The sequence below is a fragment of the Geotrypetes seraphini genome, chromosome 19 (genome assembly GCF_902459505.1).
Source record: "Geotrypetes seraphini chromosome 19, aGeoSer1.1, whole genome shotgun sequence".
NCBI classification, from domain to species: domain Eukaryota; kingdom Metazoa; phylum Chordata; class Amphibia; order Gymnophiona; family Dermophiidae; genus Geotrypetes; species Geotrypetes seraphini.
In genome coordinates this window covers 27,165,535-27,187,125 of record NC_047102.1, presented here as the reverse complement: position 1 = coordinate 27,187,125, position 21,591 = coordinate 27,165,535, and the positions used below count along the sequence as shown (strand labels likewise).

Sequence of the window (21,591 nt, the reverse complement as noted above, 5' to 3'; positions counted from 1 at the left end):
CAAAACCCTAAATTGTAATTCTCCTGGAAATGTCCAGTTGTTTCTTTTGTAATCCGCCCAGAACTGCAAGGTATGGGCGGAATAGAAATCAGTAATGTAATACAATGTAATTTTTCTGTTCGCAGATATAACGAGAGGGAGTTCCAGAGAGTTGGAGCCATTACAGAGAAACTAGAGTCTCTATAAATATCCAAAAACAGCTGCCTAAAGGATGGAATAGACAGTAAGGATCGAGTTGAGGAACGCAGCTCTGCCCTGGGTGAATAGGGACTCAAATGAGAAAATAAAAATAGAGGAAGACCAGAGTCCAGAATCTGAAAAGTGAGATTATATTTGAAAGGTATCCTGAAAGAGATCGGAAGAATGTGCTCAAGTCTGAGAAGTGGAGCGATATGGTCAAATTTTGAGCAATTATAAAGAAGCCTGAGCGCAGTATTCTGTACTAGCTGGAGCCCACGCAGTTGGTATTGTGGAAGTCCAATAAGTAATGAATGTATTGCAATAATTCAATGTTAGAAATAGAATATTAGGCTTTGATGGACCTTTGGTAAGACCCAGTGTGGCACTGCTTATGTCAACCAGCTCACCTTCATTCATTCACTTTTATTTATTTCCAACTTAAATTCCAATTAAGTTGGTAAGGTAGCCCTCCCTTTACTAGAGGTACAAAGTTACCCATTCCAAGAGGGAGATTTTTGGCCAGTCCTGGATTTCTGCCAACCTCAACATTTTGCATTATGGGATCTGAGACACTTGTTTCAGTGGATATTATCATGGACTATAAATACTACACTGCTTTGGGCAGGGGTGTCCAATGTCGGTCCTCGAGGGCCGCAATCCAGTCGGGTTTTCAGGATTTCCCCAATGAATATGCATGAGATCTATTTGCATGCACTGCTTTCAATGCATATTCATTGGGGAAATCCTGAAAACCCGACTGGATTGCGGCCCTCAAGGACCGACATTGGACACCCCTGGCTTTGGGGGTGTAGGTTTAAAACCTGTCAAAAAAGCCTCCTCCTGCAATGGGTAACTTGGCAGCCCTGCTTTACTTAAAACCATACTTGACCACGGTTAAGAAAAACCCGGGAGCCCCTATATCAGGGGTAGGGAACTCCGGTCCTCCAGAGCCTGTATTCCAGTCGGGTTTTCAGGATTTCCCCAATGAATATGCATGAGATCTATTTGCATGCCCTGCTTTCATTGTATGCTAATAGATCTCATGCATATTCATTGAGGAAATCCTGAAAACCCGACTGGGCTGCCCTATATGATGAATATCCCTTCAAAAGGTAAACAAGGCTGTGCAACCCATTTGTTTATTGCGGAGAATCATACACATGATTTCAAAAATTAAAATAAAAATAAGGCGAGTTCCTTATCCCACATATTTCTTTATAAAATACAAGCTAGCCCCAACAAACGCCTGCGTTTCACTGCTAATTTTTTTCAAACCTAGTGTCCTCTACCACCGCATGCAATAATCGGTATTACTACTTTACTAAATACCTCACGGGGGAAAAAAAAGGGACGTTTCAGGCGCCACTCCGGCTTGCTGGGACTTGTAGTCTTTGAGCTCGACGCCGGCCGCGCTCCCGCGCCAAGAAACCCCAAGTCCCGGCAAGCTTAGCGGCGGGCGCGCCATCGTTAAGGTGGTGTCCGTGGGCCCGCGCTCAGCCCTGCGAATCGAGGCGGAGGAGGGGGGGCGTCTGGTGGCGGCGCGGCTCGGGCCCGGCGCGAGATGAGCTCGGCGGACGGGCGTCGGCGTGGAACGAAGCGAGAGGCCTCGCCGGATGATGTAACGTGCGCCGTCTCGGGTCGCCTTTCGGGTTGTAGGGTAGCGCCGAGGCCTAGGCCGGGGGAGAGGGATCGCTCCAATTTCTCGCGAGCCCGGAGGAGGAGGTGGTGGTGGTTGCTGCGAGCGAAGCCCCTGCTCCCTCCTGGGCCACACCATCGCCTCCTCTAGGCGATTTAGGAGCTGAGAGAGCCACCTTGTCTCCTCTCCCCCAGCAGAAGACCCTGTTTCTCTGAATAAATTGGCACCATTGTGGGGTTTATTCGGTGGTACTTTAAAAAAAACAAAAAACAAACTTCTTGTTGAGGGGGGAAGAGGAAGCAAAATTTCCTCCCCCCCCCCCCCCCCCCCCCCCCCCCGAGATGAATTCTCCAACCGTGCTGCCGAAGCTTGATGCTTTGACATTCAAATTGGGAGGGGGGGGGAAGCTTTTGATCATTAATTACGCGCTAATTATTTGTTTATTTGCAAAAGTTTCGGGTGCTAGTTGTTTCCGATTATTGGAGCTGGTAGGAATAATTATCGGATTTTCAAATGAAAGGCAAATGGATGCATTTTCCCATAATATTCCCCCCCCCTCCCCCTCCCCCTCCCTCTCCGGTTTGTGACCGGCTGTACTTACTGGATCGTCTGGATTTCTTGCTGTGGCCGTTAAAATGAGAGGTTAAAAAAAAAGGGAGGAGGAGAGGACTTCCTGTTCAGTCTTAATAAGGCCAAACTTCTACAATTTAAGATTGATGATAACCCTAAAACAATAGTTGGGGGCAATATCGTATTCTCTTACTAGTAATAATAATACTAACAACTGTATTCTTTTATACCGCCATAACCAAAAGTTCTAGGCGATTTACACTAAAAAGAGCTGGACAGGTTTTGATTAGTTGATCCCCATAGATAAATCTGTCTAATTACGGATTAATAACATTCAGTTCTCTCTCTGAGTTCATGAAACAGTTTTACAAATTGAACTGGGAGTAAATAACGTTTTTCTTTCAAATTCATTCTTTTCAGGTATATTTGTTAAAATCAACATTGAACGTAATTGATATTACCTTACTCAAATATATGCTTTTTTGTTTAAATTAGAGGACAGCAAACACTTCAGATTTTCTAGCTACTGTCTGTGTAATGAATGGAAAGATTTAGAAACGATATCATTTATTAAATTGCACCTCGCTTGATTTCCCTTCATCCAGTCGAGTTCCTGCCAGAAAGGCTGTCAACTGGAATGGCTCAAAGAATACATATTTCTTCATATGGTACTGTATTACACATTTACAAGGGTGTCGTAGGAAAAAAAGTCCCTCCAAGAGATATAACACCTGGCTTCATCAAAAGAAATTCTCGCCTTCTTCTCTGGGTTTCCCGTGCCAAATCTGGAAACATTAATATTTTATGTCCAAGAAATTCTTTCATTTTATTTCTAAAGTACAATCTAAGCAACCAGTTTTTATCTGGTGCAAGAGCCACCGTAAGAAGCAATGTTGCCGGAGATGCAAGCTCTCTATCCGAAAGTTCCAAGATTGCTGAAACATTAAGTGGTTGATTGTCCTCCTGTTGTTTAAGTGGTAATTTAGTAGTTTTCATTGGTAGGTAGTATACTTGAGTAAATGGTGGTAATGTATCCATTATCCAAATGATATCCTTCCTCAGCTAAGGGATTTTGTTTTCCTAATATTTGAATTGATATTTGTTAGCATTTGTTAATATGTCCGCCTCATCCTTCTTGGATCTAATTTAGAGGACTTGAGCTGAATTTAAGCTAAACATTTATTTTTATTTTATTTGATTATTATGTATTTTACCTATGAGTATTATTTTCCTGCTTTTCTTCAACTTTCTGTACAAGTGGATACTTGATTTATAAAATGTAAAATTTGATAAATAAAAAATTTTAAAAAAAAAAGAAAGATTTAGAAACAACAAAGGTAGTTTGATTTGTGTGCATTCTTAGCCATATTCATTAGGGATAGCTTGAAAATACAATGGCAGGCCCTCTTTTGGGGAATAGTAGTTCATTGATCACACCCTGTAAATATATTAGGCAACATATTTGAATAATTAGTAATAATATATTGTATGAGTCTAAAAATTGCAAAATTTAAATAAAAGTTAGAAATCAGTTGATTTGTAGCTCTATTTTTAATCCTATGGCATAATTTTAAATATGGTCTACTCTACATGGTGAGAGTTGAGCTCTTCTAAACAATAATTGACTTTTTGGGCTAAAATAGGCTGCAAGGTGAGAAAAAAAAAAAAAAGGATGGGGGAGAATGGCTCATGCAGGAGTTATGTAAACACAGCAAGTAAGAAATGCAGAGCTGAATTGCAAGATTATTTTGTTCCAAGCAAACTGATCACTGTAGTTTAAATTGACTGACAAGTGATATATCTTGTTTTGCAGCAAGGATCTGGCACCTGGCAACAGGCGGATTTAGGTAATGAAGAGCGAAAGCAAAAGTTTTTAAGACTCATGGGCGCAGGCAAGGTGAGTTTTCCTTTTGGTTGCACATTAGTTAAAGTCAAACATTTGGAAAGCAGTCAAACATTTGGAAACATGTCTTGCTTTGAGTAGGCATTCATTGTATACAGTATAGCATAAGCGAGGGCACATTCCTTAAGTATCCTAGGTTCAGCAGAAAAATAAGCTAGTAAGGGGAAAGGGCTAGTGGTGGTCCTGTTGTCAATTTGCTCATAAGTCACCATTTGGGCACTTGAAGTATGTGATAGATGGTAAATATGAGTGGATAGCAAAGGACCCAGAACTTCATGACAGTTTTCCTGACTGTTACTTCCCCTATAACTTAATTTTTGTAAAAACTAGAAATGCTTTAGTAATAAGATGTTTCACACAGAGAGGATGAAACCTAGTGTCCTTGCACGTTTTTTAAGGCGGAGTGGGGGGTGGGGGAGTCCTATCTTGTATCCTTTTGACAACTCTTGAATCTTTGCTATGGAAATGAAAAGGTATAGAGGTCTTGACATCTGTAGTGATACCATACCGTCTCAAATGAAGTTTGGTTTAACTAATCATTTTCCGGTATTCTCCTTCCCTCCCTATTTTGAAGCATAATAGTTGCAGCTGCACTTTAAAATGCCCCAGTATAACAAAACAACACTTTAATTCTGCTAATTACTTTTGCAAAGTACAGCATAAAATAACTAGTGATCAATAGGAATTATTTCAAAATCAAAAACTTTCAAGATAACTTAAGTATTTTACCAAAAATAAAACAAACTAATTGAAAATAGAATTTAAATATTTCTAAAACAAAATGAAAAATGTTCTATGACAGTCCTATATTCAAATATGGGACTAGTGCTATTTTAACTTATTTATAAATGATCTGGAAATTGGAACGACGAGTGGGGTGATTAAATTTGTAGATGACAGTAAACTGTTCAAAGTTTTAAAACGCAGGCAGACTTTAAGAAATTGGGAGACTGGGGGGCTCATTTTCAAAGCACTTAGATATACAAAATACCATAGAAACCTATGGTACTTTGTGTGTTGAAGTGCTTTGAAAATGAGCCTCTTAGAGTCAAAATGGCAGATGAAATTTAATGTGAACAATTGCAAAGTGATGTACATTGGGATGAATAACCCAAATCATAGTTACCAGATGCTAGGGTCCGCTTTGGGGATCAGCACCCAAGAAAAAGATCTGGGTATCATTGTAGAAAATACACTGAAACCTTCTACCGAAATGTGCAGTGGCAGCCAAAAAAATCAAACAAGATGCTAGGAATTATTAGAAAAGGGATGGTAAGCAAGTCTAAGAAAGTTATAGTGCCTATGTATTGCTCCATGGTGCGACCTTACCTTGAGTACTGTGTTCAGTTCTGGTTGCCTTATCTCAAAAAAGATATAGCAGAACTATTTGATGTTGCTATTATATTGCTCCTGTTTGGTGATGATGTTATTCTTACTCTAACACACCCATAGACGTCCTTGCCAGGGATTATGATAGAGCTGGGCCTCTTCTCCCTCAAACAGAGGAGATTGAGAGGGGACATGATCGAAACATTCAAGGTACTGAAGGGGATAAACTTAGTAGATAAAGACAGGTTGTTCACCCTCTCCAAGGTGGGGAGAACGAGAGGGCACTCTCTAAAGTTGAAAGGGGATAGATTCCGTACGAATATAAGGAAGCTCTTCTTCACCCAGAGAGTGGTGGAAAACTGGAACGCTCTTCATAGTCATAGAAGAAAACACCCTCCAGGGATTCAAGACAAAGTTAGACAAGTTCCTGCTGAACAAGGACGTACCCTGATAGGGATAGTCTCAGTCAGGGCACTGGTCTTTGACCAGAGGGCTGCCACGGGAGCGGACTGCTGGGCATGATGGACCACTGGTCTGACCCAGCAGCGGCAATTCTTATGTTCTTATGCTTGATCGATATGGCACGGTCTCTGGTTTCCGCACTAATAGGAATAAATCTGAGATATCTACCGGTGAACCCGAGGGACCTGCGCCATGCTGAAATCTACATATCCTTTTAAATGGGCGTCTAAATCTAGTTGTTATTTGGGACTTAATATTGCTGTGCCATCTCAGTCTCTTTTTGACCTTAATTTTCATCGATCTTTTTTCGCAGAGTGGCCAGGAGAGTTTTTCAATACATTTGGAAAAGTCGACCTCCACACGTAGAGAGGTGACTTGCATCAATTTCAAGCCCAGGGGGATATGACGGTACCCTGCTTGCACCGCTGTTATTTTGCGGCCCAATTAAAATCTTTCTTGACTTGGTGTTGGTGTAAAGATCGATCTAAGAGTTGGGTCCAACTGGAAAGGGTGCCAGGTTCTGAAGAGTTATTTTGCGAGCATCCCTGGCTACCAGTGGGGGAGGCCAGAAAGTTGTTCAAGGGGACTAATCTGTTTTTGTCTCATACGTTTGCTATCTGGACCATAACGCGGGCCCATCTATTTCGCTCTAGGCTCTTATTTTAGAGGCACCTCAGTGTGGGTGGCTGCGGGCTTCCTGCCAGGAAGGCTTGATATCGATTTTGGACATGGGCTCAGCAATTTTGGACAAGTTCTAGAGGAAAAGTCTATAGTCTGCTATTGAGACAGACATTGGGGAATCCTCAGCTTGCCCTGGATCGGTAGCATGGAATGTTGCTACTATTTGGGTTTCTGCCAGGTACTTGTGACCTGAATTGGCCACCATGAAGATGGGATACTGGGTTAGATGGACCTTTGGTCTGACCCAGTAAGGCTGCTATTATGTTCTTATTCCAGTGAGTCCACCTGCTTTTTATTTATACTATTCTTTTTCTTAAACTTCCTTTTTATAAATACTATATAATGCAATCTTTTGCTTTTGTTTTCACATGTTTCCAGAGCTTGAAAAAGTTAATTTATTTTCTGAATATTTGGATAATAAGTAATGGATCCAGAAACTATTTTGATGCTTGCACCATTGGCAAAATCAATGAATCACAATGTCATTTAACAGCCTACAGGGCAAAGAGGGCCTTAAAACTCATAAAAGACTTTCATAACAAGTCATCAGAAATTGACTCAACGAACATCTCAAAGTTTTGATGAAAGTTCAACTATCTGTCTCCATCATAAGGCAGTGTTTTTAACGCAATTTGACTTTTTTACAAAGGTCATGCTGCAATCCATTCTTGAAACCTAATCATCAGGTTAGAAAGAATCTGAAGCTTATCAGTAACAGTGTCACAGAGCAATTAAAGACTTGGACAAAAAATCAGTTCACACCTGGTCAAAAGTTGTGCATAACTTGTCGAAAAGAGTTAAACACCAGAATGACTGCTCAAGCTTCAATATCTGATCCATCATCTGATGAAGAGCCAATTGCAAAAATTGAAAAAGTTAATACTAACTTGGTGGCACTTGGGAAGTCTCCTTTAAATCTGAAGAAAGTGAGTAAACGTGACTCCAGAGGTTATGTGAAACGTAAAATTTCTCAAGCATAAACCTCACTGAGTCATCATATTGCCTCTTTGGGCGGTTTTGAACCTGATCAGGTTTCGCAAAGACCTTGCAGTAACTGTAGTCATCAATGTCAAACGTCAAACCTGTTCAGATTATGCTGAACTTTTACTTTGTTTAAAAGAAAAACTAAATTTCAAGTTGTGCAGAAAAATTACAAATCCTTACACTAGCTTCAAAGGACTGGTCTATTGAAAAAAGTCTGATTCGGCATTTCAACAGGAATGGTTAGACAAGCAAGACAGCTTAAAATAGAAAGTAGCATACTATCAAATGCCAAGTAAAAAGAAAGGCAAATCACTTTCAGATGATGTGACTAAAAAGTGTCCAACTTTTATGAAGATGAGTATAGTAGGCTGTGTCCTGAAAAAAAGGACTATATTTCAATCAGAATTGATGGGGGGGGGGGAGTTCAAAAGCAAAAGAGATTGCTGCAAACAATCTGAAAGGCATGTTTGTTTAATATCGCAATAAAAAGGGCTCAAAGTTGTTTCTCAAAATTCTGTGAATTAAGACCAAAATGGTGTGTCACTGTTGGTTCATCTGGCATGCACTCAGTTTGTATATGCTCTGCACATCAGAATGTTAAGCTGATGCTTGCAGGCAGCATAGTCAAGGATGATTATAAGAATTTAATGGGAAAAACAGTTTGCAATTTGGAGTCAAAAATTTGTATGCTCCACAGATGTGATGAGTGTCCTGGTATATGTGTACTTGAAGCCTACCTTTTCAATGAATACAAGGATATTGATCCTGAAGAAATGATTGAATTCAAGCAGTGGATCCAAACAGATTGTGCAACTCTAGATGTAAAACAAATGACAGTCAAAGATTTTATAGCTTTGCTTGCTGAAAAGATTACATATCTTTTACTACATCATTACATTTCAAAACATCAAGCACATTACTTGAAAACAGTCAAGAGAAAATTTAAATCCTGATGTACTTGTTATTCTAATTGATTTTGCTGAAAAGTATTCCTTTGTTCAAGATGCTGCTCAGGGTTTCCATTGGGAAAATATCCAAGCCACTTCCCCCTTTTTGTTGTCTATTTCCACCTTAATAGTGAAATTCAATGCATGGGTGTTTGTATCATTAGTGACAGCTTAAGGCATGATACAGTGGCAGTGCACATTTTTTTGGGAAAAGTTGATTCTTCACATAAAAAGCTTACTTTCTGCCAATATTAAGTACATAAGATATTTCAGTGATTCTCTGCTGCACAATACAAAAACTTTAATCTCTGCTATCACTATTCTGACTTTGGTATTCATGCTGAGTGGAATTTCTTTGGCACAAGCCATGGTAAGGCACCCTTCGATGGAATTGGTGGAACTGCTAAAAGTTTAGCAGCACGTGCAAGCTTACAACGGCCAAAAGAAAACCAAATTCTTTCACCAAGTGACCTGTTTAAGTTTTGTGACCAAAATTTGACAAAAATCAAGTTTTTGTTTGTTTCAAAAGAACAAAATTTGACAAAAATCAAGTTTTTTGTTTGTTTCAAAAGAACAAATTGAGTCTACTAAGACTCAATCAAGAAAGAAGATTTGAGACTGCCTCTACAATTGCTGGAACTCATGAAAATCATCAGTTTATTTCTGATGGTATACATAAGTTGAGTATTAAATGATTGTTCATCATTCATTGCAACTATTGGTTCACTAGATGACTCAGTTAATGCTTCTCTAAAGATAGAGAATCTTCAACCTGGACAATACACAGCATACGTTTATGATAACAAATGGTGGGTTGGAAACATTTGCGAGACATCAGTTGAAGAGCATGATGCACTCATAAATTTCATGCATCCTCATGGACCAATTCACTCATTTCATTGGTCTCCTAGGAAGGACAATTGTTGGATTTCTGCAATTCTGCCTGCACCAAACACAGTAACTGGTCGACAATACACATTTACAGAATCAACAATTCAACTTACTGAAATATAAATTTCATAACATTATGCAATAAATAAAGTGCGACTATGGCTTGGGAATCTTGGCTAAGAAACCCACCCACCCGTGGCTGGACTTGCCTGGCTATCGGGCGTGACCTCTTGGCGATGGGGTTGTCAGTTTGAATAAACTGGCAGTGGTTAAACCACCATGGACCAACGCAAGTTTTGACTTTTTTTTAATAGATTTTATTAATATTATGATATAAATTAACAAACTTACCAATTAACTGTACAGATCATGGTAATATATACATATGATTATGTGATAACATATATGAAGTAATACATAGTAGAGTCAGTACACACAAGTAGAAATATTTGTGAACATGAAGCACACTCAACAAGCATCACGTTAACCCAACAAAAAGTGATCATTATATGTATTGAGCAATATATTCTGAATTATTGTATGTCAATGGTCCAAAGCGCAGTAATTTTGGACAGGGCTCCAGATTTTAAGAAATGTGCCAGTGGAATGATGTTTTCCTGCAACTACACCTTCAAATTTGGTAGTGATGCATACAATGTTCCTCCAAACCGTGAATTCTACATTGGATAAATTCTTCCAGGAATGCAGTATGTTCTTGATAGCCAAAATAATAATATATTGAGGAGACGAGCATTTGGTTCTGAGAGAGGTTGCGCGAGAGCCTGTTGACCAAGGACAATAATTTTAAGATGTAACGGTTCATGGATCTTCAATATGGATGAGATGATATGCCAAACCTTATCTCAGTAAACTGAGGTGAGTGCATTGAAATATCATGTGGGGTAGTGTTCCCACTGATAACACACAGGACCAACATAAATTAGAGACTTTGTGTGAGAATTTGCTAAGCTTATATGGAGTCCAGTGAGCCCGATATAGGAAGTATATTGACTGAAGAACTGAAGCTGATCGAATTGACTTAAAAGTTCTGGACCACACATCTTGCCAAAGCTCATCACCTGCAGTAATATCTAAGTCGGAATACCAAGCACTCATCAATTGTGACAATATTTTAATAACTATTAAATACATATGCAGTATGCTTAACATAATTCCTTTACTACTAACCAGCATTCTTAGTGCCTGGCAATTTTTAGCCCTGTGCCACAATTAGGTTTTCAAACAAACAATAAACAGTAAATTATGTGTGGTGTAAAGTTCTTTCATAGTTCAACTTGAATATTTGAAGAATCCTCCAATGACAATTACAATTAATACTTTTAAATAGTTACGCTGCTGTGACTATCTGAATTCAATTGCAAATTTCTTCCCTATACAAAAAACACCCTCCTGAAATTTGATATCTGGTAGAGAAAAAGTTGTTCTATCCAGTTCTTTTTGAACCAAAGTGATTGCTGGTGTCAAAACTGAAATACAAGACTTCAAATATGGGTAAAATTTGTTATTAATATTTTTGCTGCTCTGTTTGACTTGCAATATCTTTTCAAATAAACGAATGCAGGCCTTGAAATTTTCACAGATGGATAACAATCAGTAGTTGAGCAGGTGTACCAAACGAGAAGAAACCATTTAAATTTGTTACAAATCTATGGCACCCCAAAGATGAAGCTAAAAATTAGCAAATTGAGTTTTTGGCCTACTTTGGCATTGAGGCATTAGAAGAGCACTTAGCCTAGCGTTTTGAAACTCTAAAAGCTTATTAAGTATAAAAAGTTGTACATGTAGATTAAATTTCAGGCTGTTAGCAATACTCTGTGTACAGGAGGTCTTTGAAGGTGCCCATTTGTTTCCTACGACACGTACAAAAATTTTAGGGCCTCTACTTAGGCACCTGTTACTACATGAATTTTATGTTTTCGAGGTTGAAAAAGTTTATCAAGCCAGAGCATATATGTGCCAAGTTTCATTGAAATTGGAGATGGTAAGGTGGGGATCATTCTGAAAATTTGTATAGTTGGTATGGAATGACCTATGTGAAAGTTTTAGGACATTTGTTGACATTTGGCTTATCTTTATTTTTATCAAAAATGTAAAGATAATATTCATAAGTATCCACTTGTTTCAGGAAATACAGTAGGAATAAATATTAATGCCAAAATTAAATTATAAAAGTCTACATGTTTGTAGACCACAAAGACAGGATAAGTGAGAAGAAAGATGAGATCCCCAAATAAAAGTTTTCATAGACTTAAAGTAATATAATTGTATAAAGGGCTGTTAGATGGTAGATATGGTAGGGTGAAAGTGTTAAGCCTTTTTGGGTAAAATTTAATTTAACTGCTTCAGTTTTTAGTGCAGGCCAGTGAGGTAAGTACTCTGATGCTCATAGAATTCCTATGAGCAGAGAGCATTTGAGCTAAAAACCTCTAGCGCAAGGAGCTGAAAGTGAATTCAGATGCCTTTTAAATAAAGGAAATCTATAAATTTAAATGTTTGATAAACTACAACCTTGTATAATTTTATATATGTTTTTAAATGTGTTTTAATCAGATCCCTTTTATGTTGGGGGAAGGTGATGGTGTAGTACATATTAACAGCTCAGCTTCCTGGATATTCATATTAATTTCTTGATAAAGTTTTTATTGCTAACTTGAGATGTAAATTTTGAAAATGACCTTAGTTTAACCTCTTTATACTTGGTGGTTGTGTATATACAGAAGGAGCACACCGGCCGTCTTGTCATAGGAGACCATAAATCTACTTCTCACTTTAGAACGGGTAGGTCTGACTTTTTTTTCCATTCACTTCTTTATTAAATCACTAATGTTAACCTCATGGTTCCAGGACAATATAGGAGGAGGAGATACTTCTGTTTCTATGACCATAGAAACATTCTTTGCAAATCACGATCACTAGATCTATCTAGTCATTTTTACAATTAATATTAAAAGCAGAGATGGAAATGTTTTTAATGTTTATTTGTATTTATATACCACTCTTTGGTACAGCAATTAAAAAAGGAAAGGAACGCCAAATCAGGAACCTATCTAGTTTGCAGTACACATCTGTGAAGTGTGATTTCTCAAAATGTAATAAGTTAGTAATGATGGAAAGGGTTGGTGCATAACATTAGCAACTGCCTCCATTTCTTCAGGATAAGAATACATACCCAGGACTGAATTGCACATGTACAAATCTTGCTTCTCCAAAGAGAAGTATAGTCTGCTTATCATGGAGTAAAACTGGAGCCAGTTGGTTTTGCAATACAATGTATGTACTCGCTGAATTTAGTGAATATGAATGAGAGAATGGATTATAAAACTTTATTACAACTACCACTAAGGAATTTGAGATGGACTGGAAAATTAAGAGAAACATTGTTATTAGATTCCCCTGAGTGCTCTCTGGACTCCATTTGGTTTTATTAGAGTGGCAGAAGGGAGTGGTGTTTACAGGACAGTCCATGCCCTCAAGTAAAATCTGTTGTAGCATTTACAAGAGCAGTCAGTTTGTCTACAGCAAGCAGAACAGTTAATGATGTTTGCTCTCTTACACCTAACAGGAGGGAGAATAAGCAGACTTTGCTTGCAGTTCTTCGGAGGAAATTCAGATACACCTAACAGTTATGGGTTCCCATTTAGACCCAGAATTGGGAGAAAGCCTAAGAATTTATTTTATTTTAAAAATTTCTATACTGTTTTTAAAACTAAACAGTTTACATACATAATTTTAAAACAAAAACATGATAAAATAAACATACAAACAATCCTCAGAAATCATGTCTACAAAATAATACCATAGCTTGCATAGTAAAGATCATGAATAATCATCAATTCTGCCAGAGAGGAAAATTATTGGCTAGAAAAAGGCGTCTTGAGTAATTTTCTAAACATGCCCTTTTCACGGCAGTTTCCTATCTGACCCACCAAGGAGTTCCATATCTTAACTCCTGCACAATAAAAAGTCATTTTACCAGAATCAACAAGCCTTGGATTCACAGGCTTCAGTAAAGCTAAATTCACAGAGTGCAATGATGTTTTTGGTGTATAGCTAAGTATATTATTTTTAAACAATTCTGGAATGTTTCCATACAAGAATTGATGACAAATCATTAATGATTTATACTGTACTCTGAAGGCAACTGGTAGCCAATGCAATTTTTGGAGATGTGGCAAAATGTGATCATATTTAGACAACCCCATTATCAATTTTGTTGATGCGTTTTGTATAACTTGCAATGCTTTACTACATCTTGCTTTTGTTATTCCAAGGTACAGGGCATTGCAGTAATCGAGTCTCGACAAAACCATAGCCTGGACTACAGTACGGAAATCATATGGCGCTAACATTGATTTTAATTGGTGTAACAAATGCATTTGCGCAAAACATACTTGTACGGTCTTGGTTACTTGCAACTTCATTGTTAGGCCAGAATCAAGCTTTATACCTAAGATGGTCATAGACTCATGTACGGAAAGATCATCATCAATAACTTTCACTTCTTTAGGCCACTGATGATCCGGCTTTCCTACCAACATTATTTCAGTTTTATCTACATTTAATTTCAAACCTTGTTCTATCCACTCCTCAATTTTACACATATATTTACTCAATGATTTTTCAAAATTCTTGTCCCATCCGCCTACTCGGAAAAAAAATATCATCTGCATTTATTTGATATTTAACTCCTAAATTTATCCCCCAGATTCTGTAAATGGTGCTTTGAGTTACACATTCAACAGAATAGTCTTAACAAATCATTTTATCCACAAAAGTTTTGTCAGCCAGATAGCATGAAGAAGTAGCAGGAAGGGGGTAGGGGAGTCCAGAATTCAAGCAACCAGCAAAAAATAAAAAATACTGTAAATATAAATGAAAATAAAATCAACGCTGGTGGAAATTTAAGGTTAAACTTGGCATGCCACACCGGAGCATGCCCACACTTTGCCTATTACATGTCCAGTAGTTTGTCCGGAACAGTTTATGGTATGGGGTATAGTATTAGGCCTATTTTTAATAGTAACTCTCAAGCAACCAGAAACGACATTTATCTGGCATCTATCAATCCTCATGGGTGTCAGTTAACTGAGAGTCTACTGTATTATAGTTAGTTGAGTGGTGCTCCCATTCAGAAGGTCTTGGGGTAAACACTGTAACTATTGACCTATAGTAAGTATGATTGTAGTGCTGTTGCTAGCATTTGGAAATGTTATAAATTAAAGGCAGGGCATCTCAAGCCATCAAGTTTTCAGGGTATCCAAGGAGACATTGTATACAAATCTCTGCCATTCATTGGGGTTTCCTGAAAACTTGATGGGACTGCCTTAATAATAATAACTTTATTCTTCTATACCGCCATAGTCGTGAGACTTCTAGGCAGTTCACACCGAAGAAAGCTGGACAATCAGCGAGTTACAATGTGTTGAAGTCCGGGATACAGTATATAGAAACTTTCAAAACTTACAAAAAGCATATAGAATCTTACAAAAGGTCCAGGAGACAGCATATAGAATCTACAAGAGCATATAGAGTCTTACAAAAAGGCAGAGAGATACCGCATATGGAATCTTACAAAAGGCAGTGAAAATACAGCAAACAGAGTCTTAAAAAAGGCAGCAGAGTATAATGTTAGACATTTCAGATTTGAAAGCAGGAGTGGACATATGTAGTGTTAGGGATCTATATAAAATTATACTCGCATTCACACTCAAATGCGACACTTATGGATGGTGCCCAAACATTGCCACAGTTTTTTATTATAATAAATTTATTTTTTTATATACCGCTATACTAAAAAGTTTGAAGCGGTTTACAACAAGGAAAGTTAATACATACAGTGTGAATAGAAATAGCATAAGAGGTAAAATAAGCAAATAAAATTGGAATAGATCAGTTTTATCTTTTAGCCCCGCCCCCAACTCAGCCCTAGAGCAAGCTAAAGCCAAAAGCTAGTCATTTAAGCGTCCAGTTGCCAGTGCTAATGCAAAAAATGCTTTTTGAATATTGATCCCTTCCCCCTCAATTTAGGCAGACTCTGCTGATTATATTCTTGTGTTCTCTTGCATGAAACATGCAGTTCTTCACTAAGGGCCATTTAAACTTAGTATTAAAAAAAACTATGGGGTCCTTTTACTAAGGTGTGCTAGCCGTTTTTGCGCGCTAAATCAACTCGCGCGCCTTAGTAAAAGGACCCCTTAATCTTTTCAATATTTTAACAACATTTGTAAAAAGAACTGTTTTCAATATGATGCTGTTATTGGAACTTGGCTTATACAAAACTACTGTTGTGAAGATATTAAGCATGAGGTTCCCATTACTACAGTATTAACATTTTAAATATTTTTCTTATGGCCTGCTGTTTCTACTTTGGAGATGTGTGTTGCTCATCAGCTATATAAAATCAAGAGTAACTGAATAATTTGCAGTGTACATTGTGGTTGTAGTAATGGAACATGATGTAAAAATTTCCCTACTCAAAATAAATTAGTGTTTAATTTTTGCTTATTAAGGATAATATGACCTTACATCTGAGTATGGAGAAGTAGAGAATACAAACAATGAACCTTAAGCTTCTGAATTTCCTTAAATTGTCATTGATCCCAGAAAATTTGTGTAAAAAAATGTTGAAGTTTTGGTAATAGCAAAACAGACATGTTTAAATATATTACCTTCTCAGAACAGAGGACTGCAAATTAGCCTTGGGATGAAAACAGCTTTCTTTGGACAGTCATAATGTTAATCAAATAGTAGAAGGATCAGTGGAAGGGCATTGATGGCTGCCCTCTTAAATCTCCTGTGTTTTCCATCCAGACCCTGATTGGATGTCTTAAAACCTATTTCTATCACAGGAAGAAACTTTACGAGAAGACAGAGATTTATGTTTCCCTACATCTCTAGCTCTACCCTTGAGAGCCATAAACGGTTTCTTTTGTTACACCAGGAGGATCTTGTCCTTGTCACTCAATATGTTTTATGTTTTACTGTAAAATTTTGCATTAAGTTAAATGAGGGCAGAGAAATATTTTCTGTGATCCCCAGCATTAAGATCTTATCTGAAAAAATGAGTCTCTGGCTAGTTTAAAATCTGCATCTGCCCCAAGATAGCTAGCTCTCCTTAATATCCTTAATATCACCCCACCCCACTGCAAATAATCCCCAACCCCCCGCCCTCCCCTCCCCCTCTTGAGTCCCCCTCTCCATAAAGATTAATATGCATTACATCAAGTCTTTTGTTTCTTGTTTACATTTGTTGAACTATTAAATAAGATTTATTGTAATCTTAATGTATGTACATAAACTGAAATTCATTGAAATTTATTTTAAGAAAACATACAAAATCTCAGCCCTCAGTGATAATCAGTGTTAAAATTTGGCTGCCTATCCCTAAGATTTGTCACTTTTTTTGTTTCAAAATGAATGTCATTAATAGGCACTCTTTTCTGATAGTACATTTTATTTGAAATGACAGCTCATCCTTAGTTCAAATAAGTAGTCTAATGCAAGTTACTCTTAATCCAGTGAAAATACTCAAATAGAAAATGTCTTCTAAATTTATTTTAAATTTTTTACAATAGATTTTTTTTTGATACAGGTATTTAAGGTTACTGCATCATAAGGGTGACTTCTTCATTCATCCCTTTCCAAATGAGAACAAACTGTCTTAGTTAGTCAAGTGAAACCCTGTACATGCATTTGTAGTTATTGAGTAATCAAATGTTTTTGTTTGAATGAAACATAATCAAAGTACACTGGACATGCAGGGGCAGAAGATGAGAAAATGAATGAAGAACTAGAACAGCAGTATCAGCAAAGCATGGACAGTAAACTGTCTGGAAGGAACAGACGCCACTGTGGACTTGGTTTCAGTGAGGTAGCTATTGAATGTCTTTTCTATAAACTAGTCTTGATTTTATGGATAGTTGGCTACCAGGTTTGTAATATCTGGATCTGCATTACAGTAAATGCTAAAAATGGATTACAGATTTTGATTGCAGGTACACCAGAGGAATTTAAAGTGGACTGGAAAACGTAACAGAAAAACTGTTTCTTATGTTTTCCTGCTGATCTGTATGTATATGAAAGTTGTCATCTTGTAATCTGGATTATGACACAAATATCTTAATTTCCCTAAAGCCAGTGAACTACAAAAATAATGGCAAATATCAGCTTTAGAAACATTTTTTGCTAGATTTTTGGCTAATATTTAGGTTTTCATCCAGGGTTGCCCTGCTAAAGAACATCACACCTAGAATCGTCCCTGTTTTTGCCTGGTTAAATTTGGTGCGCTCATGATTTTAGGGCACAGGTGTCAAACTCCGTCCCGCCTGGCTGTTTTATGTGGCCCGCAGTGTGATCGATGTGGCGTTTTCATTGCCGCCCCCAGTGTTATCTTCTGGCCTGCTTCCTCCTCACTGCCGCAGTGCACAATGCCGCGGATGGCAGCTCCTCACATGTCCTGCGCCTGAACCGGAAGCCTTCTCTCTGGCATCGCAACATCAGAGGGAAGGTTTCCGGATGAGGCGTGGGACACACGAGGAGACGCACAACTTTGTGCACACTGCGGCAGTGAGGAAGAGGGAGCCCCCTTCCCAGACTTATTACAGGCCTCTACCAGGCCCTGCATCCAGTCCCCCCCTTCCGCTGAAATCCCTGGTGGTCCACAGGTATAGTGGGCAGGAGCGAGTGTTCCACCTCCTGCCCTGGTCGGTCACTACCGCGAGTTCCGGCTCGGCACTGAGCAGCTTCCTGAATGATTTCCCTGGAAGGGCAAGGCATTAGAATATTAAGCCGCCCGATTTATATTCACATCAACCATTTTTCCTCCTTTTGGGGGGAAAAATGAGGATCTTGACTTATATTCAGATCAACTTATATTTGAGTATATACGGTATATTCAGTGCTGGTGCTCGCATAGCTAAGTAAGATTATGTAAATAGCAGTTCTAACTTTGCCGGGTTAGCTATGCAGATATGGCACTGAATATTGGCCATACCCCCATAACATCCTGATATTCAGTGTTGATGCCTGGTTCTAATTTATCTAGCAATGGTCAATTCTTATATAGCCAGCAGTAGTTTTTATATTACTGCCTTTGTATTTAAAGTGTATGTATACATACACTCTCCCACACTTTATAACAAATATTAAATTTACTCTTTAAAACAATTAGATGCATAAATAAACTAGCAAAACCTGACACTGTATTTTGTATTAGAGCACATATTGTTGCTTCAGACCTTTTCCTCGATTGCCCATTACCTGCATGGAGGGGCTTTTGAATCAGGGATGGGTTTCTTTTGTTTTTTGATTCTGGTGAAGATTGCTGATGATAGACAAAGCTGAAAAGCTGCAGAAATTACTTTGAATGCTTAATCTGAACTCAGTTTAGTTCATTGATTCAGAAATTGAATTTCTCTAGTTGCAATATGCATGAGAAATCTCTTGCTGAAGAGATGTTTGGTGACATAAGTGGCCTGTTTGTCTTGTTTTCATTTCAGGCAGAGGAACCTAAAGAAGAATCTGACAGGAGCTCTCCTGAATCTGAAAGATCAGAGGACTCGGAAACAGGGAGTGAAAGTGAAAGCGACAGTGAAGAAGAGGAAGTGGTGACTCCAGAAGCACAGCAAATTCCCAAGCAGGACCATGACAAAACCCCAGCAAGCAAAAATGACAACAAGAAAAGCAATTACAAGATGGCCTTTGTTAAATCCAGTACTTCATAATTCCTTGCCTGTAAATAGTGTTTGTATTCAAGTTGAGTGTTCTTGCTACAGTGCATAGCAGAACACAGCTTATAGTACAAACCCATCTGTTAACAATTTTAAAAATCCTATTTTGATTGTAATTTTTTTCAAAGCCATTCATGGAACTTCTATTAGCATGATCTTGATCCATTTTTTTGTAAACTGTTATATCACTGAAAAATAAATTAGAGTCCCAGTTTTGTTGCTGTTATTAAATTAGATAAAATGATTTTTTTTGCAGTGATTGAATGACTTATGGGGATGGGAGTGGGGGACTTAAATTTTTAATTGTTTTTCCTGTACATGGATAAACTTCATGTGTGCACTGGAATCTTCTCAATACCATATAGCAACAAGCATGATTATAAATATCAGTGCTCAAGTGTACATAGAAGAATATCAAACATGTAAATTAAAGGTTATGGATGATGATTAGAGATGGTTGATAGTTGCTTTTGTTATCAGGAAATTATTTTGCCTGCATTATATATTTTTGGGAAGCAGCTTTTTCATTTTAAACTACTAATGCTGCATAACATGTGCTCTGCATGCAGGGAGAAATAAATTTCACTCTATAAAGTGAGTTTTTTGCAAATGTGAGACCATTGATGCTACTGTTCACTAGCAGCGGCTTCTGCCTTCCCACTCTCCCAGGAATTTCATTTTTGCCCAGTCTCTCTTTCTTATTGCGATGTTATGAACACTGACCTTAGCTGAAGTTACAGAGTTCTGCAATTCGTTTTTGGGCTGGGATGTCCTGTGACTTCCTGTGTTACAAAATTATTATTAAATGGATGGAACTCCGCCAATAAACTATACACCTTCTCAAAGAGAGGAATATAGTTTATAAAGAACTATTAATTTGGGGATAATTAGCTCATTTGATTAAAACTTAGCTCTGTAATAATTAAATATAGTATATGCAAATATTTATTCAAGAATTTAAAGCATTAAAATCAAGCAGGTAGCGCAGTTACAGATAGGATTTTTAAGCAAAGATAATGGTACAGTCAAACCTCGGTTTACAAATGCACCGGTTTGCGAGTGTTTTGTAAGATGAGCAAAACATTTGAAAAATCGGTGCCTCGGAAACTGAGTTTGACTCGATTTACGAGTGCCATCCCCCGCGATCCGGCATCCCCCCTCCCCCCACGATTAGGCACCGGCACCAACGCATAGGATGTGCCAGTGCCCGAAGATCCTCCCTGTTGCCTGTGCTGGGCTGGACCGGGCTTTGAGCATTTGCGCATGCTCAAAGCCTTCTGATCTCACTCTCTCCGAGATTCTCAGGGGGGGGCGATGTGGGCGTGGGGGGAGCGGAGCAGCGCTGGTAGCCTCGGGGGGGGGGGGGGGACAAGGTGGAACGGATCAAAGCAAGTTTCCCTTACTTCCTATGGGGAAACTCGCTTTGATATACAAGCAATTTGGTTTATGAGCATACTTCTGGAAGGAATTATGCTCGTAAACCAAGGTTCCACTGTATTATACAAGACAAATTTTGCTAAAACAGAAGGATCAATTTATCTGGATTCAAAAAGTTACTCACGATGTGAATAGTCCTTAAAATGGAGAAGAGGCCGCATGGCCTAGTGAAGCACATGGCCTGGAAAGATGGTGCAGCATGGTCCAGCCAGGTTGTGGTCTGAGGGAAGAAGAGAGAGAAGGCAGATCAAGTGTCTGGCTTTATAGATGTGGGTGGTTCAAAACTCAGGGGCAGTCTCCGGCGTAGAGCAGGGCAGTCTTGTCCTCGGTGATGTCATGATTAAATCTTCTTGCAGACTGGAGAGCAGGGGTACTGGGACACTTGGCCATGCTTTTTTGTATTGGCGTGAGCTTCTGCATCTGGCCATGTACTTAACACTGTCTGAAGGTGAGATGGCTCAGTCCTTTCAGAATCCAGTTAGAAATAATTTTTACTTAAGTCCATAATTTCAAGCAAACTTAAATCATTTACCTCCAACAAACTAAATATAATAATTGGGAATAAGATAAAAGCACACATTCTACTAAGAATGAAATTACTATAATAAACTGTATACAAAATACTTATTAAACCTTGAAAGAAAGGGAGAGGAAAATGAGAGAGGGCAGAGAGTAGAAAGAAAGAGACCATTTTGTGTATGGAGTGTGGTAAACATGACAAAAGTGGTATTTGCAGATAATATGCTACACCTGCAGGAGTTTTCCTGTATTCTTAGAGTAATTTTGGCTGGCAGGCCACTCATGTGAAGATTCACCACAAGT

The 21,591-nt window shown here is 38.3% G+C and overlaps 1 protein-coding gene across 2 annotated transcripts; it reads left to right on the top strand.

Moving 5' to 3' along the window:
- Positions 1 to 1,607: 1,607 nt before the first annotated feature.
- On the top strand, positions 1,608 to 19,779 carry C19H11orf58 (chromosome 19 C11orf58 homolog). 2 transcript variants are annotated; one of them, XM_033928349.1, is made up of 5 exons: positions 1,608 to 1,798; positions 4,200 to 4,283; positions 12,322 to 12,382; positions 17,365 to 17,474; positions 19,102 to 19,779. In XM_033928349.1, exons 1-5 carry the CDS (start codon positions 1,742 to 1,744, stop codon positions 19,324 to 19,326), a joined length of 537 nt encoding a protein of 178 aa, XP_033784240.1. In that variant the 5' UTR covers positions 1,608 to 1,741; the 3' UTR covers positions 19,327 to 19,779. The 2 variants fall into 2 exon arrangements, with proteins under 2 accessions (XP_033784240.1, XP_033784241.1); XM_033928350.1 differs by lacking the exon at positions 1,608 to 1,798 and adding an exon at positions 3,345 to 3,363.
- The last annotated feature ends 1,812 nt before the right edge of the window (positions 19,780 to 21,591 follow it).

Excerpts from the sequence above, each read along its gene's own strand:
- C19H11orf58 (XM_033928349.1), top strand. The coding sequence starts at position 1,742 with ATGAGCTCGGCGGACGGGCGTCGGCGTGGAACGAAGCGAGAGGCCTCG. Across the intron at positions 12,383-17,364 it reads TACTTCTCACTTTAGAACGG|GGGCAGAAGATGAGAAAATG; the intron begins GTAGGTCTGACT and ends CTGGACATGCAG. Across the intron at positions 17,475-19,101 it reads GTGGACTTGGTTTCAGTGAG|GCAGAGGAACCTAAAGAAGA; the intron begins GTAGCTATTGAA and ends TTTTCATTTCAG.